The following is an 18952-nucleotide window of genomic DNA, read 5'->3' as shown; positions in this document are numbered from 1 at the left end:
TGTTGAGTAAAGCTTAATACAACTTCCCTGTTGCAATTAGACTACTAATCAATACAGATAATTTACCTAATTTAACGAATAAAAATTTCTCGTCACGGTCAAAAGCAGTTTTTTAATTGAGGTTTAAAATATACGTAATTTTATAAAAAAATCTCAAGTAAACGATTGGTGAAAATATCCAAGGTTGAAATTATGCTTATACTACCTATCATGTTTGGCTAACGTATTATAGACTAACGAATCTTTTAACTTTCGACATTTGTTGATTATAATGACTGCAAAAAATCAAACTTACAATCAGATGATCCATACAAGTTAAGACAACTTCGTAATATAAGTATTTAAAGAGCTAAAGTGTGATTAAGAATACGAATAAGAAAATTTTGCATTGAAACATTTCGCCAAATCATTTTCGAAAAATGCTCAACGCGGCGTACGTGGAATCGATCCTAGCACTATCATCGCATTTAACATCGAACTTTCGAAGTCAAAGTGATATCGGTGCCTGCTCACACTTACACAAAATCCTATAATAAATTATTGCATGAGTGTCAAAGAAAGCAAAAATACTTCACTCCCTCTTTGTTTCGCACAAAAACCAAAACAACAGGTCCGTCGATGCGAATCAAAAACGTTCCTCTACGAATTTTAGTTCCGTCCTTTACCTGTCAAGTATTTGCTTCTAAAACGACAAAAAAATAAAATAATTTGCTCAAATGTTATCGACAGCAAGACTGAAACCAAATTTACTTACTATTTTTACATAAACACAACGTATTCGGAAACAACTCTCCATCAAGCTGTCTTGCAAAGAGCCAAATGGATCCGCATCGCCGTATCACATCAAGAGGCTGAACTGTCAAATTTCAGCCACTCTCCACTCTCGTCTTTATTTCGAACATTTTCCTCTCCACAGAGAGAATATAAACATATTCCTCACAGTGTGCAGAGGTTGTTTCGCTTTATTACGTGTGGCCTTCGAACACAGTTCTTCGTACTCAGCGCAGATAGAAAGTCGCACACAACAGGAAGGACACTATGGAACGGAATTCTGACAGTTCATTCATCCTTGCGTATTAAACCCGACAACACCAGTGCACACATATACATATCCGCGTCCATCAGTGGCACCCGCTCTCTGCTTCCTAGAGAACCGGAGAGATCGGAAGAGAGTTGTCCTTTGTACCTTTTGTGGCAATGATGTTGACGAACTGTGCGAGATCGACAGGAACATTATACTGTGATGATAGCCGTTGAGAGGCGGTGGTGAAAATTTTGCAAAAATGTTATCCTTTACTCGAGTGCACATCTAAGGATATAGAAGCATTTCCTAATCATGAAGGAAGTTATTTTCTCGATCCGGGACTGAAAAGAAGTTACTTGCCGTCCATTATTTTGGTGTAAACAGATAGTGCGATTCTGAAAAACGAGAATTGAAAACTAAATTTTTCAAGGATTCTCGGGTTACGAGGGTGGTTAAACGTGAAAAATACCTTTGAAAATGTCTACGGTCAGTGAACAGGTAATGAAAATTGCAGTACAGTGAATACAGAAATGTTTAGCACAGTGTCCAGTAATGGGAAAGGGTTAGCGCACAGGAGCAATTGTGTTGCGTGCTAACTATCTCATTGAAGCCTTGTGTGTTTCGGTACTAGTAGTGAAAATCGATTTTGCTGAAGTTTAACAGTTTAGAAAAGCAATTGAAAATTATCGGTAGCAAAAAATTTGCGTAATGGAAGATATATAGCAAGTGGTATATTGAAACTGGTATCAAAAACGAAAAACTGTATCACCAAGTGAAAAGTTTTTGTTTTACGTCGTATCAAGTTGACTGAAATGAATTTCGGTCGGCCCAAATATTGTTTTATCAGCCAAGGATTATTTACCAAAGTTTCTTTGAAAACCGAAGAGACGTAGCCGTAAGGTATACGATTGACAGACGTCTGTGGTTTTTCTCACGCCAGGCATTGACCCACCCTCTTGGGCTAACATCCTGGGTGAAAGAAACTTTTACTGCGGGCAAAAACGTAAACTTCAGAACTCTTCCGAGACACGGTCTTGCTTTAGGAGGATAGTGCTTGCAAAACACAAGAGAACTTAATTATTTATATTGTGTGTTTGCTCATTTCGGCATAAGTTTGTTTTGGATATTATAGCTATGCTAGGATGAAAAGAGAAATGGTTATATTAGTATGAAAACACTGGTACGAATATGAATCTGTATATTAGCTCAATTAGATATTGTTTAAAGAGACCGCTGAAACATTGAAGTTCGAACATTGCCAGAGAAAAATTTCTTTATTCTTTGTAGCAGTCAACATTTGGTAAAAAACACATCTTTTCTAGTGTTTTTCGTAGCATTGAAACCGGTTTGTTGTCAAAAATTTATAAATAATTAATAATATTAGGTATTCTTAAAAATTATTTTACATAATTCATTCAAAAAGTTTTAAAATTACGTAAAATCCTAACATGCTTCCGACTTTTAAAACAATCTGGTTATCCGACAAATGTTAAGTATTACGTCTCCATATTTAATATCTTTTCCGACCTTTACGAAACCGACAAACCATAATATTCACTGTTGCACTCTTCGCACGCTATAACAGTGATTTCAAATTTGGTTTTGGTTGAAAATGTCTCCGTACTTACCATAATAGCGCTTTCGAACAAAACAATAGGAGAGTCGTTTGCAAAAATATCTGACTTACTGAAGGGTACTCCTGTAACTCTTGTACTTTTGTTAATATTTGGGAACGTCGATCACAGATGATTCCATTGATTGTTATGTGTTTATTATTTTTTTGTCTTCCTCAAAGAGTTACGTGTCTTTTGTCTGTGCTATTACATAACATTTAACAGAATTATTTTAACTGTTTTAATAACTTATTTTACTTTAAACTGGGTGACACAATTGCAGCCGTACAAGGTGTGCAATAATAGCAATTAATGGCACACGCACAGAAAGATATCAATGAGTTTTGTGAGAAGAGAAGGGTTCTTTGTTGCAGTTGGGGTCTTTAAAACACAAAACTACAAACAGAAACGCCACTTGGATGAACGATGAAATGGAATAGCTGTATCGTTCTCGGGAAACGCCGCTTTGATATCGCCAAAATCGCACGTTATTTTAAAGAACTGTACCGTCTAAAAGCTCTCTATTGCTGTCTGGTTAGTCCATTACTGGAAAACTGCAATTTGGCCTGGTTTCCGTATCAATTGACTTGAAATTCGTCCGTTTTGCACTACGTGAGCTTTCTAGCCGCGACCCAGTTACCTGCCATCATATCCTGATCGTTGCCGTCTACTCGGTATTGATACACTTAAACGTCATCGGGAACTATGGACTTCAATTCATAGACTTTAGAGTCAGAGAGGGAGTTCCAGAGACTTGAGTATGGTATTAATTTCTTCCAGGAATCAAGAATCGTGGAACAGCAAAGTGTACAAAGTGCTGTAGAACGATTAAATGCGAAGGTTCTAGCACATACGGCATGGAAAAGCAATTCAAGAGTATTCACGATATCAACAGTATTCTGTCTGAGTTTCTCCACCTGTACGACGACGCTGGACTCTCTAGTGATAGTTTCCTGTTACTAGGATGATGCTGGTACGTGCATATATGTATGTCTGGTGACAGTTGTCAACGCTAAAAAACTCGCTTTTAACTAATAGAGTGTTACACGCGATATCAGTAATAAATAATATACATTTATCTATTAAAGACTTAAAGACGTGTCTCGCGTTCCTTTTGAGGGATAATTTATTTATATACCTGAACACCTCGTCAAATACAAAAGTGGCGACGATTGGGTCGGTTTTATTTTTTCGTTTCCGCGAGTGTCAGTGATCGTGAAAAAAACCCAACAATTCCGTCACCCTCACGCAAAAGACGCAGGGAAGCGATGGCATCCCCCCAGGAAAACGGCTAGCAGCAGCTCCAAGATTCAGACTTCCACCGGTTCCAGCAACATCCCGGACAGCATCGCACAACAGCAGCAACAACCAGCGGTCGTACATCCTCAACAACGCGGAACAACAACACAGTCCACAGATAACCTTTTCGCACAGCTGATACGCTTGATGTAGCAACAGTAGACACAGTTTCAGCAGCAGTTGACCCAGCTCCTTATCCGGCAATAGCAGGATGAACAGCGATCGGAAGAACGATTTTAACAGAGCGAAGAACGGCACCAGGAATTCCTTCGCACTATAATGTCATCAATAAACGTGCAAGTACCTCCCAACCCCGAATAAATTCCGCACTCTCTTGCGGGGAACATCAAAGAGTTTTATTGCGAGACGGAAAGCATTCTAACTTTCGCTAGTTGGGATTCGCGCTATGATTTTACTTTCGCCCAAACAGTGGAGAAAGTGCATGGGCTTTTTGATACGAAAAAGTCCGTCATCAGCCGTCGGTACAGATGGGTTCAAATTTCGAAAAATCCGTCGGAGGATCACATTGCCTTTGGCTGCCGGGTGCATAAATCCTGTGTCCAGTTCGAGCTAGAAAAGCTCACCGAAAAAGTTTAAATGTCTGATTTACATCTGTGGAATCAACTCTGAAAACGACGCGATGAACGCGGCTCCTCTCCAAAATCGGGAAAAACATGACGTCATTCTAGAACTAGAACATTCTAGATTCTAGTTAGCGGAAAAAAGTCAGTGATTAGACAACTTTCGACACGACAACGCAGTGATCGTGACTGCTTCTAGTTTCGGTCAAGTCAATGCAGTGAAACGTCATTTCAAGAAACAAGAAAATCTGGCAACCAAAACCGATACAAGTGATTACAAAAACAAACCCAAATCGTCGTGTTGTTTTTGTGACTCCTTTCACTACACTTGCTACTGTACGTTCAAAAGTCATAAGTGTTCTGATTGTGACGATATCGGGCATCGGGAAGGAGAAAGCACACAGTATCCAGCAAAATTATAACAGTGAATGCATACGGTGTGGAAACACACAGATTTGTTCCTGTATCATATCCTGGAGGTGAAACTTAGTTGAAACGTAATACAGCCTCCGACATAACAGAGATTTGACGAATTGGATTGGAAGTCTGGAAGATTGGATTGGAAGTCCAGTGTTAGTTTCTGTAACAGTGAAAGCGAAAACAGTCTCGGGAAGTGTTTTGTCTCTTGTGGGTGAATTTCAATACCCCAGTGTCTACTAATCTCCTAAAGAAAACCTTCCCGAAGATGTTCAGTAAAAAGACTAACGTAAACCTTGTACTGAGAGAACCATGCAAATCTATCCAAAACATTCGGTTGCGTATGCAGTGCTAGATGCCGTGAATCAACAGCTCGACCGTCTCGAGCAATTGAATACCATTTCGCCGATGGATTATACGGAGTGGGCCGCTCCGATTGTGGTAGTACGCAAGGCAAATTAGGATCTGCAAAGACTATTCGACAGAACTAAATGCCGCTATGCAGCCTCATCAAAATCCACTTCCCCTTCCGGAGGATATTTTCGGATTGCTAAGTAATGCGTAGAGATATTGGACCCGAAGTTGTCAGATCCAAAGATAATATGGGTCTCACAACTGATGGAGCACTGACTATGAAAAAAATGAGAAGTTGACTTCTGTAGATCATCAAGTTTGCCTGGCGCATGGAATTCAACTTACCGTAAAAAGTGTTCTGCACCATTAGCCGTCGTAAAATACAGTCCATCTTATCGACAATGATGAAGGTATATTTATACAGCTTTCCAATCTTCTTAGAACGTTGGTTAAGCTATTTGTTCAACTATTTAGCTCCAGATTACGATGCATCTTCTGACAGTAAAAATACTGATTCGATACTGATCATGGATCTTGTAGCGATATTGCGCAGCATTTCTCAACCGTGAAGAACGTTCGTGAATATGTCAAGATTTTTAAGAAATTACCCGTGAGAAACGATGAAACAACGATCAAACAAACAAATAAACAAACAAAAGGATAAAGCCATAAAGCTGAGTTTAATCTCTGACTGTAAGACAAAATGGCAAAGTTTGTTTGCAAAGCTTGAAAGATTTACGAGCTCGGTACTACAGTTCAAAAAGCGACGATAGACCTTAAAGAACAGGTGAAGGTGACCTCTTTAAAGGATCGACCTTGAAGGACAGATGACGAGATGGTATTGGTCGAAGAAATTATTGAAACTTTAGATCCTATAAATGTAGCTATTGAATAGCTATTGTGCAGAAAGCAATGCACGTGATACAAAGCAGGTATACTTCCTTCCATGACACCAATATTGCCAACGAACTTTTTGAAGCACCAAGGCGACATTAATTTAGTACGTCACGCAAATTTTGACTAAAATTTACCCTCCCCCCCCTTGTCATATTTCCTCACACATTCATGGCCCCACGCCATTACAGTGGGGCAGATTGACCCGGCGCTCGGACAAAATCTCATAACTTCTTTCATATGCTTCGTAGAGCTTTATTTTCTTCAGCAACATTATTTGTTATACAATTTTGCATCATTTTGTAAATCTTAAGTAATTATATTTTTATTCCCATAGAAGGCGTTGACGTCTAACTTTTTAAGTAATGATTTTAGAAATTTTGTGTCTTCAGAAAAGTCGTTTGTCCTGTAAAGTTACTGAACATACTAAAATTGTAGGGCTTATGCGAATCAAGTTATCTATACCTATAAAGAAGGATTTCTGTCTGTCTGTCTGTCTGTCTGTCTGTCTGTCTGTCTGTCTGTCTGTCTGTCTGTCTGTCTGTCTGTCTGTCTGTCTGTCTGTCTGTCTGTCTGTCTGTCTGTCTGTCTGTCTGTCTGTCTGTCTGTCTGTCTGTCTGTCTGTCTGTCTGTCTGTCTGTCTGTCTGTCTGTCTGTCTGTCTGTCTGTCTGTCTGTCTGTCTGTCTGTCTGTCTGTCTGTCTGTCTGTCTGTCTGTCTGTCTGTCTGTCTGTCTGTCTGTCTGTCTGTCTGTCTGTCTGTCTGTCTGTCTGTCTGTCTGTCTGTCTGTCTGTCTGTCTGTCTGTCTGTCTGTCTGTCTGTCTGTCTGTCTGTCTGTCTGTCTGTCTGTCTGTCTGTCTGTCTGTCTGTCTGTCTGTCTGTCTGTCTGTCTGTCTGTCTGTCTGTCTGTCTGTCTGTCTGTCTGTCTGTCTGTCTGTCTGTCTGTCTGTCTGTCTGTCTGTCTGTCTGTCTGTCTGTCTGTCTGTCTGTCTGTCTGTCTGTCTGTCTGTCTGTCTGTCTGTCTGTCTGTCTGTCTGTCTGTCTGTCTGTCTGTCTGTCTGTCTGTCTGTCTGTCTGTCTGTCTGTCTGTCTGTCTGTCTGTCTGTCTGTCTGTCTGTCTGTCTGTCTGTCTGTCTGTCTGTCTGTCTGTCTGTCTGTCTGTCTGTCTGTCTGTCTGTCTGTCTGTCTGTCTGTCTGTCTGTCTGTCTGTCTGTCTGTCTGTCTGTCTGTCTGTCTGTCTGTCTGTCTGTCTGTCTGTCTGTCTGTCTGTCTGTCTGTCTGTCTGTCTGTCTGTCTGTCTGTCTGTCTGTCTGTCTGTCTGTCTGTCTGTCTGTCTGTCTGTCTGTCTGTCTGTCTGTCTGTCTGTCTGTCTGTCTGTCTGTCTGTCTGTCTGTCTGTCTGTCTGTCTGTCTGTCTGTCTGTCTGTCTGTCTGTCTGTCTGTCTGTCTGTCTGTCTGTCTGTCTGTCTGTCTGTCTGTCTGTCTGTCTGTCTGTCTGTCTGTCTGTCTGTCTGTCTGTCTGTCTGTCTGTCTGTCTGTCTGTCTGTCTGTCTGTCTGTCTGTCTGTCTGTCTGTCTGTCTGTCTGTCTGTCTGTCTGTCTGTCTGTCTGTCTGTCTGTCTGTCTGTCTGTCTGTCTGTCTGTCTGTCTGTCTGTCTGTCTGTCTGTCTGTCTGTCTGTCTGTCTGTCTGTCTGTCTGTCTGTCTGTCTGTCTGTCTGTCTGTCTGTCTGTCTGTCTGTCTGTCTGTCTGTCTGTCTGTCTGTCTGTCTGTCTGTCTGTCTGTCTGTCTGTCTGTCTGTCTGTCTGTCTGTCTGTCTGTCTGTCTGTCTGTCTGTCTGTCTGTCTGTCTGTCTGTCTGTCTGTCTGTCTGTCTGTCTGTCTGTCTGTCTGTCTGTCTGTCTGTCTGTCTGTCTGTCTGTCTGTCTGTCTGTCTGTCTGTCTGTCTGTCTGTCTGTCTGTCTGTCTGTCTGTCTGTCTGTCTGTCTGTCTGTCTGTCTGTCTGTCTGTCTGTCTGTCTGTCTGTCTGTCTGTCTGTCTGTCTGTCTGTCTGTCTGTCTGTCTGTCTGTCTGTCTGTCTGTCTGTCTGTCTGTCTGTCTGTCTGTCTGTCTGTCTGTCTGTCTGTCTGTCTGTCTGTCTGTCTGTCTGTCTGTCTGTCTGTCTGTCTGTCTGTCTGTCTGTCTGTCTGTCTGTCTGTCTGTCTGTCTGTCTGTCTGTCTGTCTGTCTGTCTGTCTGTCTGTCTGTCTGTCTGTCTGTCTGTCTGTCTGTCTGTCTGTCTGTCTGTCTGTCTGTCTGTCTGTCTGTCTGTCTGTCTGTCTGTCTGTCTGTCTGTCTGTCTGTCTGTCTGTCTGTCTGTCTGTCTGTCTGTCTGTCTGTCTGTCTGTCTGTCTGTCTGTCTGTCTGTCTGTCTGTCTGTCTGTCTGTCTGTCTGTCTGTCTGTCTGTCTGTCTGTCTGTCTGTCTGTCTGTCTGTCTGTCTGTCTGTCTGTCTGTCTGTCTGTCTGTCTGTCTGTCTGTCTGTCTGTCTGTCTGTCTGTCTGTCTGTCTGTCTGTCTGTCTGTCTGTCTGTCTGTCTGTCTGTCTGTCTGTCTGTCTGTCTGTCTGTCTGTCTGTCTGTCTGTCTGTCTGTCTGTCTGTCTGTCTGTCTGTCTGTCTGTCTGTCTGTCTGTCTGTCTGTCTGTCTGTCTGTCTGTCTGTCTGTCTGTCTGTCTGTCTGTCTGTCTGTCTGTCTGTCTGTCTGTCTGTCTGTCTGTCTGTCTGTCTGTCTGTCTGTCTGTCTGTCTGTCTGTCTGTCTGTCTGTCTGTCTGTCTGTCTGTCTGTCTGTCTGTCTGTCTGTCTGTCTGTCTGTCTGTCTGTCTGTCTGTCTGTCTGTCTGTCTGTCTGTCTGTCTGTCTGTCTGTCTGTCTGTCTGTCTGTCTGTCTGTCTGTCTGTCTGTCTGTCTGTCTGTCTGTCTGTCTGTCTGTCTGTCTGTCTGTCTGTCTGTCTGTCTGTCTGTCTGTCTGTCTGTCTGTCTGTCTGTCTGTCTGTCTGTCTGTCTGTCTGTCTGTCTGTCTGTCTGTCTGTCTGTCTGTCTGTCTGTCTGTCTGTCTGTCTGTCTGTCTGTCTGTCTGTCTGTCTGTCTGTCTGTCTGTCTGTCTGTCTGTCTGTCTGTCTGTCTGTCTGTCTGTCTGTCTGTCTGTCTGTCTGTCTGTCTGTCTGTCTGTCTGTCTGTCTGTCTGTCTGTCTGTCTGTCTGTCTGTCTGTCTGTCTGTCTGTCTGTCTGTCTGTCTGTCTGTCTGTCTGTCTGTCTGTCTGTCTGTCTGTCTGTCTGTCTGTCTGTCTGTCTGTCTGTCTGTCTGTCTGTCTGTCTGTCTGTCTGTCTGTCTGTCTGTCTGTCTGTCTGTCTGTCTGTCTGTCTGTCTGTCTGTCTGTCTGTCTGTCTGTCTGTCTGTCTGTCTGTCTGTCTGTCTGTCTGTCTGTCTGTCTGTCTGTCTGTCTGTCTGTCTGTCTGTCTGTCTGTCTGTCTGTCTGTCTGTCTGTCTGTCTGTCTGTCTGTCTGTCTGTCTGTCTGTCTGTCTGTCTGTCTGTCTGTCTGTCTGTCTGTCTGTCTGTCTGTCTGTCTGTCTGTCTGTCTGTCTGTCTGTCTGTCTGTCTGTCTGTCTGTCTGTCTGTCTGTCTGTCTGTCTGTCTGTCTGTCTGTCTGTCTGTCTGTCTGTCTGTCTGTCTGTCTGTCTGTCTGTCTGTCTGTCTGTCTGTCTGTCTGTCTGTCTGTCTGTCTGTCTGTCTGTCTGTCTGTCTGTCTGTCTGTCTGTCTGTCTGTCTGTCTGTCTGTCTGTCTGTCTGTCTGTCTGTCTGTCTGTCTGTCTGTCTGTCTGTCTGTCTGTCTGTCTGTCTGTCTGTCTGTCTGTCTGTCTGTCTGTCTGTCTGTCTGTCTGTCTGTCTGTCTGTCTGTCTGTCTGTCTGTCTGTCTGTCTGTCTGTCTGTCTGTCTGTCTGTCTGTCTGTCTGTCTGTCTGTCTGTCTGTCTGTCTGTCTGTCTGTCTGTCTGTCTGTCTGTCTGTCTGTCTGTCTGTCTGTCTGTCTGTCTGTCTGTCTGTCTGTCTGTCTGTCTGTCTGTCTGTCTGTCTGTCTGTCTGTCTGTCTGTCTGTCTGTCTGTCTGTCTGTCTGTCTGTCTGTCTGTCTGTCTGTCTGTCTGTCTGTCTGTCTGTCTGTCTGTCTGTCTGTCTGTCTGTCTGTCTGTCTGTCTGTCTGTCTGTCTGTCTGTCTGTCTGTCTGTCTGTCTGTCTGTCTGTCTGTCTGTCTGTCTGTCTGTCTGTCTGTCTGTCTGTCTGTCTGTCTGTCTGTCTGTCTGTCTGTCTGTCTGTCTGTCTGTCTGTCTGTCTGTCTGTCTGTCTGTCTGTCTGTCTGTCTGTCTGTCTGTCTGTCTGTCTGTCTGTCTGTCTGTCTGTCTGTCTGTCTGTCTGTCTGTCTGTCTGTCTGTCTGTCTGTCTGTCTGTCTGTCTGTCTGTCTGTCTGTCTGTCTGTCTGTCTGTCTGTCTGTCTGTCTGTCTGTCTGTCTGTCTGTCTGTCTGTCTGTCTGTCTGTCTGTCTGTCTGTCTGTCTGTCTGTCTGTCTGTCTGTCTGTCTGTCTGTCTGTCTGTCTGTCTGTCTGTCTGTCTGTCTGTCTGTCTGTCTGTCTGTCTGTCTGTCTGTCTGTCTGTCTGTCTGTCTGTCTGTCTGTCTGTCTGTCTGTCTGTCTGTCTGTCTGTCTGTCTGTCTGTCTGTCTGTCTGTCTGTCTGTCTGTCTGTCTGTCTGTCTGTCTGTCTGTCTGTCTGTCTGTCTGTCTGTCTGTCTGTCTGTCTGTCTGTCTGTCTGTCTGTCTGTCTGTCTGTCTGTCTGTCTGTCTGTCTGTCTGTCTGTCTGTCTGTCTGTCTGTCTGTCTGTCTGTCTGTCTGTCTGTCTGTCTGTCTGTCTGTCTGTCTGTCTGTCTGTCTGTCTGTCTGTCTGTCTGTCTGTCTGTCTGTCTGTCTGTCTGTCTGTCTGTCTGTCTGTCTGTCTGTCTGTCTGTCTGTCTGTCTGTCTGTCTGTCTGTCTGTCTGTCTGTCTGTCTGTCTGTCTGTCTGTCTGTCTGTCTGTCTGTCTGTCTGTCTGTCTGTCTGTCTGTCTGTCTGTCTGTCTGTCTGTCTGTCTGTCTGTCTGTCTGTCTGTCTGTCTGTCTGTCTGTCTGTCTGTCTGTCTGTCTGTCTGTCTGTCTGTCTGTCTGTCTGTCTGTCTGTCTGTCTGTCTGTCTGTCTGTCTGTCTGTCTGTCTGTCTGTCTGTCTGTCTGTCTGTCTGTCTGTCTGTCTGTCTGTCTGTCTGTCTGTCTGTCTGTCTGTCTGTCTGTCTGTCTGTCTGTCTGTCTGTCTGTCTGTCTGTCTGTCTGTCTGTCTGTCTGTCTGTCTGTCTGTCTGTCTGTCTGTCTGTCTGTCTGTCTGTCTGTCTGTCTGTCTGTCTGTCTGTCTGTCTGTCTGTCTGTCTGTCTGTCTGTCTGTCTGTCTGTCTGTCTGTCTGTCTGTCTGTCTGTCTGTCTGTCTGTCTGTCTGTCTGTCTGTCTGTCTGTCTGTCTGTCTGTCTGTCTGTCTGTCTGTCTGTCTGTCTGTCTGTCTGTCTGTCTGTCTGTCTGTCTGTCTGTCTGTCTGTCTGTCTGTCTGTCTGTCTGTCTGTCTGTCTGTCTGTCTGTCTGTCTGTCTGTCTGTCTGTCTGTCTGTCTGTCTGTCTGTCTGTCTGTCTGTCTGTCTGTCTGTCTGTCTGTCTGTCTGTCTGTCTGTCTGTCTGTCTGTCTGTCTGTCTGTCTGTCTGTCTGTCTGTCTGTCTGTCTGTCTGTCTGTCTGTCTGTCTGTCTGTCTGTCTGTCTGTCTGTCTGTCTGTCTGTCTGTCTGTCTGTCTGTCTGTCTGTCTGTCTGTCTGTCTGTCTGTCTGTCTGTCTGTCTGTCTGTCTGTCTGTCTGTCTGTCTGTCTGTCTGTCTGTCTGTCTGTCTGTCTGTCTGTCTGTCTGTCTGTCTGTCTGTCTGTCTGTCTGTCTGTCTGTCTGTCTGTCTGTCTGTCTGTCTGTCTGTCTGTCTGTCTGTCTGTCTGTCTGTCTGTCTGTCTGTCTGTCTGTCTGTCTGTCTGTCTGTCTGTCTGTCTGTCTGTCTGTCTGTCTGTCTGTCTGTCTGTCTGTCTGTCTGTCTGTCTGTCTGTCTGTCTGTCTGTCTGTCTGTCTGTCTGTCTGTCTGTCTGTCTGTCTGTCTGTCTGTCTGTCTGTCTGTCTGTCTGTCTGTCTGTCTGTCTGTCTGTCTGTCTGTCTGTCTGTCTGTCTGTCTGTCTGTCTGTCTGTCTGTCTGTCTGTCTGTCTGTCTGTCTGTCTGTCTGTCTGTCTGTCTGTCTGTCTGTCTGTCTGTCTGTCTGTCTGTCTGTCTGTCTGTCTGTCTGTCTGTCTGTCTGTCTGTCTGTCTGTCTGTCTGTCTGTCTGTCTGTCTGTCTGTCTGTCTGTCTGTCTGTCTGTCTGTCTGTCTGTCTGTCTGTCTGTCTGTCTGTCTGTCTGTCTGTCTGTCTGTCTGTCTGTCTGTCTGTCTGTCTGTCTGTCTGTCTGTCTGTCTGTCTGTCTGTCTGTCTGTCTGTCTGTCTGTCTGTCTGTCTGTCTGTCTGTCTGTCTGTCTGTCTGTCTGTCTGTCTGTCTGTCTGTCTGTCTGTCTGTCTGTCTGTCTGTCTGTCTGTCTGTCTGTCTGTCTGTCTGTCTGTCTGTCTGTCTGTCTGTCTGTCTGTCTGTCTGTCTGTCTGTCTGTCTGTCTGTCTGTCTGTCTGTCTGTCTGTCTGTCTGTCTGTCTGTCTGTCTGTCTGTCTGTCTGTCTGTCTGTCTGTCTGTCTGTCTGTCTGTCTGTCTGTCTGTCTGTCTGTCTGTCTGTCTGTCTGTCTGTCTGTCTGTCTGTCTGTCTGTCTGTCTGTCTGTCTGTCTGTCTGTCTGTCTGTCTGTCTGTCTGTCTGTCTGTCTGTCTGTCTGTCTGTCTGTCTGTCTGTCTGTCTGTCTGTCTGTCTGTCTGTCTGTCTGTCTGTCTGTCTGTCTGTCTGTCTGTCTGTCTGTCTGTCTGTCTGTCTGTCTGTCTGTCTGTCTGTCTGTCTGTCTGTCTGTCTGTCTGTCTGTCTGTCTGTCTGTCTGTCTGTCTGTCTGTCTGTCTGTCTGTCTGTCTGTCTGTCTGTCTGTCTGTCTGTCTGTCTGTCTGTCTGTCTGTCTGTCTGTCTGTCTGTCTGTCTGTCTGTCTGTCTGTCTGTCTGTCTGTCTGTCTGTCTGTCTGTCTGTCTGTCTGTCTGTCTGTCTGTCTGTCTGTCTGTCTGTCTGTCTGTCTGTCTGTCTGTCTGTCTGTCTGTCTGTCTGTCTGTCTGTCTGTCTGTCTGTCTGTCCTGTGTTCCTTATAGAATCAAAAACTACTGAACCAATCGGCGTGAAAATTTGCATGTAGAGGTTTTTGGGACCAGGAAAGGTTTTAGTGATGGTTAGAGACCCCTCCCCCCACTAAGAGGGGGGGCTCCCATACAAATGAAACACAAATTTCTGCATAACTCGAGAACTAATCAAGCAAATAGAACCAAATTTGGCATGTGGGTGTTTTCGGTGACAAGAATTTATTCTAGGGTAATTTGAGACCCCTCCCCTCTTTATAAGGGGAATTGTAACTCCTCTCCCCTTTAAGAGGGGGGGTTTCCATACAAATTTCCTCATAACTCGAGAACTAATCAAGCAAATGGAACCAAATTTGGCATGTGAAAGTTTTCGAGGGCAAGAAAATTTTCTATGTTGAATTAGGACCCCTCCTCACTTTAAGAGGGGGGGCTCCTGTACAAACGAAATACAAATTTCCTTATAACTCGAGAGCTAATCCAGCAAATGGAACCAAATTTGGCATGTAGGTGTTTTTGGAGGCAAGAATTTATTCTATGATGAATAAGAACCTCTCCCCACTTTAGGAGGGGGGGCTCCTATACAAATGAAATACAAATTTCCTCATAACTCGAAAACTAATCAAGCAAATGGAACCAAATTTGGCATGTGAAGGTTTTCGAGGGCAAGAAAATTTTCTACGGTGAATTAGGACCCCTCCCCACTCTAAGAGGGGGGGCTCCTGTACAAATGAAATACAAATTTCCTCATAACTCGAGAACTAATCAAGCAAATAGAACAACATTTGGCATGTGGGTGTTTTTTTTGGTGACAAGAATTTATTCTATGGTGAATTGAGACCCCTCCCCTCTTTATAAGAGGAATTATAACTCCTCTCCCCTTTAAGAGGGGGGGCTTCCATACAAATTTCCTCATAACTCGAGAACTAATCAAGCAAATGCAACCAAATTTGGCATGTGAAGGTTTTCGAGAGCAAGAAAATTTTCTATGGTGAATTAGGACCCCTCCCCACTTTAAGAGGAGGGGCTCCTGTACAAATGAAATACAAATTTCCTCATAACTCGAGAACTAATCAAGCGAATTGAACCAAATTTGGCATATGTGTGTTTTTGGAGACAATTTTTTTTTCAATGATGAATTGGGACCCCTCCCCACTTTAGGAGGGGGGGGTCCTATACAAACGAAATACAAATTTCCTCATAACTCGAGAACTAATCCAGCAAATGGAACCAAATTTGGCGTGTAGGTGTTTTTGGAGGCAACCATTTTTTCTGTGATGAATTAGGACCTCTTCCCACATTAGGAGGGGGGGCTCCAATACAAATGAAATACAAATTTCCCCATAACTCGAGAACTAATCAAGCAAATAGAACCAAATTCGGCATGTGGAGGTTTTTGGAGGCAAAAATATTTTCTACGGTGAATTAGGATCCTTCCACACTTCAAGAGGGGGGGCTTCTACACAAATGAAATACAAATTTCCTCATAATTCGAGAACTAATCAAGCAAATGGAATCATATTTGGCATGTGGGTGTTTTTGGAGGCAACCATTTTTCCCATTATGAATTAGGACTTCTTACCTTTTTAGGAGGGGGGGGGGCTCCCATTCAAACGAAATACAAATTTGCTCATAACTTTAGAACTAATCAAGCAAATGGAACCAAATTTGGCATGTGAGAGTTTTAGATGGCAGAATTTTTTTTCTGTGGTGTATTACGACCCCTTTCCCTTTTAAGAGGGTGGGCCCCCATACAAATGAAATACAAATTTCCTTATAATTTGAGTACTAATCAAGCAAATGGAACCAAATTTAGCATGTAGGAGATTTTTGAGTCTTGAATTTATTTTATGATAGTTAGAGACCTCTCACCCCTGTGGTAGGGGGATATGGACTCTCATACAAATAAAACAGAAATTTTTGCGAAACTCAAAAACTAATCCAACTCGAGAAATTCGAGACTCTTCCATAAAACATTAATCAATAACAAGACCTCAAAAACTATCTATAGTAACACTAGATCATTCAGGACGAGCCGGTCGCGAGTGTTGCCGGTGACCCGCCGTCGGAAGCGCCGCCCACTGGGGGGCTTGCAAAACTCGAGATAGTGACAAAGATCATCCGAGACTCATGATTTATGTACAACACAGGTTAATTTGTGGCAATACGAAGTTTGTCGGGTCAGCTAGTAAATACTATAAATGCTGAAACACATTTTGACGTAGGACTACGTCTTTCAAGAAGGTTGCTGATATAAGGTGTCATTCCAAAAAATCTTTCTCTAAAAGTGGTCAGGTTTTGAACGCTAATAGCTTAGTGGTTTCTCGAACGATTTCCAATATTCTTACACCAATCGATTGGAAAATCTTCTAAGAATTGGCCCAAATGAAGAAAAGTTTGGATTCTTGATGTTAAACTATTGAAAAATTGGAAATGAACCTATGTTTTACCAGAATTCTCGCTTCGTGATTGGTTGGAAGATTTTTACGATGATCTAAACCTATACTAATTTGATATCTGTGCCTGGGAAGTATGCCAAAACCAGTGACCAAGTTACCTCCTTTCAACAAGATTTCTTAACACCACGTTTAAACTAGACCATTTTGATGTCCTTGCTTGGGAAGTACGCCAGAGAGAGTAACAAAGCCCCCTCGTGCCAACAGATTTCTTACGAACGCGATTAAACCTAGTCCAATTTGATGTCTGTGTTAGGGAAGTGTGCCAGAAAAAATGACACAAGTTCATTGTCCCAACAGATTGCAAATTCTTTACTGCGAGACGATTAAACCACGGCGAACTTGATATCTGTGTTGGAAAAATGTGCTACAGCTGTAGTGTTCGGTTATAATACGACTCTGTATGAATACGCATGCTTGCCGTTTCATTAGAAGTGTAGTGGAAAGATGTGCTGTAGATTAAATAGGACTGAATTGGTAAAATCCCTTCAACGTGGGAAACCATGGATAATAAAAACAATCTTTAATTTTAGTAAGGTAGCTGGAAAGCAATAGTTTGTGTTCTTGATTTTGTTAAATTGTTTTCAAATGCACAATCTTTTGAGAATTGAACGTATGCAATGTTTTTTTTTTTTTTTGTATGCCAGAAGGGCATACAATGTTACTACTTTGATAAATGTTACATACAACGCATGTAGCATGTATGTATGTTGCATATAGCATGTATACATGAAGAATCAAATGATTAAAAGCATGAATACATACCACTATCACTACAAAGAGACTCACGTAGTCCTGCGTCACCTATATATGCGGTCGTGTCTTGTACACAACCCCTTTGATTTTATTATCCATGGTTTCCCACGTTGAAGGGATTTTACCAATTCAGTCCTATTTAATCAACAGCACATCTTTTCACTACACTTCTAACGAAACGGCAAGCATGCATATTCATACATAGTCGTATTATAACCGAACACTACAGCTGTAGCACATTTTTCCAACACAGATATCAAATTCGCCGTGGTTTAATCGTCTCGCAGTAAAGAATTTGCGATCTGTTGGGACAATGAACTTTTGTCATTTTTTCTGGCACACTTCATTAACACAGACATCAGATTGGACTAGGTTTAATCGGTTCGTAACAAATCTGTTGGCACGAGGGGGCTTTGTCACTCTCTCTGGCATACTTCCCAAGCAAGGACATCAAAATGGTCTAGGTTTAACCGCGGTGTTAAGAAATCTTGTTGAAATGAGGAAACTTTGTCACTTGTTTTGGCCTACTTCCCAAGCACAGATATCAAATTGGTATAGGTTTAGATCATCGTAAAGAATCTTCCAACCAATCACGAAGCGAGAATTATGGTAAAACATACGTTCATTATTTTCAATTTTTCAATAGTTCAACATCAAGAATCCATACTTTTCTTCATTTGGGTCAATTCTTAGAAGATTTTCCGATCGATTGGTGTAAGAATGTTGAAAATCGATCGGAAAACCGCTGAGCTATTAGCGCTCAAAACCTATCATTTTTCGTGACGCTCGTATTTTTCGATTTTTTGGAATGACACCTTATCGCACAACTTACCGTAAGACGTAGTCCTACGTCAAAAGAAAAGTAAAGCCATTATCGTTTGGTTTTTTGATAGCTGCATAACATAACGCTGCAAACAGGCGACATGTGCAGTCACGAACTGGCTAATGTAAATCAATATTCGTGCCTTGACGATTGCAATCGCGGAATGAGAGAGTAGATAAGAGCGAATATGTTCAGATGGCAAAGAATGGAATTAAATGGCATCTGCACGGCAACTCGCAACTCGCAGGAAAGTCTGGATCGTGTTTACGTATGACGAAAAGGGTCCATAACCCTATCTGCTTCTGATATAGATTTAATCAGTTTTTGCTTCGAAGACTTCACCTGATCCCTCCGTTTTTGCTGTCTTTCCTGTTCGGAAATTTTCGACTTTAGATTCTTCTCCAACTTAACTTGCTTAGTCGTTAATCAGCGCAGTTCTGTGGATTCTTCTGTCGTTAGCAAGCCTGCTGAATCACATTCCTTTAGGCGTAGTAGTTGATGTGACACATCGTTCAACTCAAATTTCAACTTTTTTGTGCTGGAGCTGGACGCTTAAGACATCCGTATGTACTATGATGTGGTGAAACATCGGCGGCGGGGATATTCATATACTTAGGTGTATCTGTAGGTGACTCTGTATCAATAATAACAGTTTGTGGGGGTTTCGCTACAGTCTTGCTCCAAAACTGAGGCAGTTTACCTTTTCGACTCAAGGCAACTTCCTCTAGCTCACGAATTTTGCACCGCACCAATATTTCCTATTTGTCAGCTGATTTCTCATCTTTTGTTTCATTTCAAAACTTTACCTTTCCTTCTGAATGGAAAAAGTCAGTGATGTTTCCTGTCTTCAAAAAATGACTGACACAGTTGGTTGAAAACTAGCGTGGAATTACATCACTTTGTTCTGGATCTAAGCTTTTGGAGTTAATTGTCTGCGATGTCATTACGTTCAACTGCAGCATCTCTTTGCAGCAACATAAGTTCAAGCCTGGTCATACAGTGAAAACTAATTTAATGGAGTTTACTGCCCACTGCAGTGAAGCTATCAGTAACGGTCTTCAGGTAGATGCGATCTATACGGACCTAAAAGCTGCTTTTGATCGCATTGATCATGACATTACCACGCATTGATTATTAAAAAGCTTAGACATTTAGGTTTTTCCTGGCAGCTTTTTGCATGGCTGTAATCCTATCTTAAAAATAGAACCCTACAAGTCAAAGTTGGTACTGCCTTATCGCATGAATTTTCTAACTGCTCCGGAGTTCCACAAGGCAGCAACCTTGGACTTATCTTGTTTACCTAGTTCTTCAACGATGCAGCGAATTTATATAATGGTAAATGTAAACTAGTTTACGCTGATGAT

The 18952-nt window shown here is 43.0% G+C and overlaps 1 protein-coding gene across 1 annotated transcript in view; it reads left to right on the top strand.

Moving 5' to 3' along the window:
• The first annotated feature begins 1055 nt into the window (after nt 1-1055).
• LOC128733537 (putative uncharacterized protein DDB_G0277255) overlaps nt 1056-18952 on the top strand; it is an 80158-nt gene continuing 62261 nt past the window's right edge. The window contains exon 1 of the mRNA XM_053827189.1: nt 1056-1522. Within this exon, the coding sequence (XP_053683164.1) occupies nt 1502-1522 (21 nt within the window). The 5' untranslated portion in view covers nt 1056-1501. The remainder of the gene's footprint in view (nt 1523-18952) is intronic.

Source organism: Sabethes cyaneus, chromosome 2, assembly GCF_943734655.1.
Source record: "Sabethes cyaneus chromosome 2, idSabCyanKW18_F2, whole genome shotgun sequence".
NCBI classification, from domain to species: domain Eukaryota; kingdom Metazoa; phylum Arthropoda; class Insecta; order Diptera; family Culicidae; genus Sabethes; species Sabethes cyaneus.
Note: the sequence above shows the minus strand (reverse complement) of the source record. Positions and strands in the feature narration are given on the sequence as shown.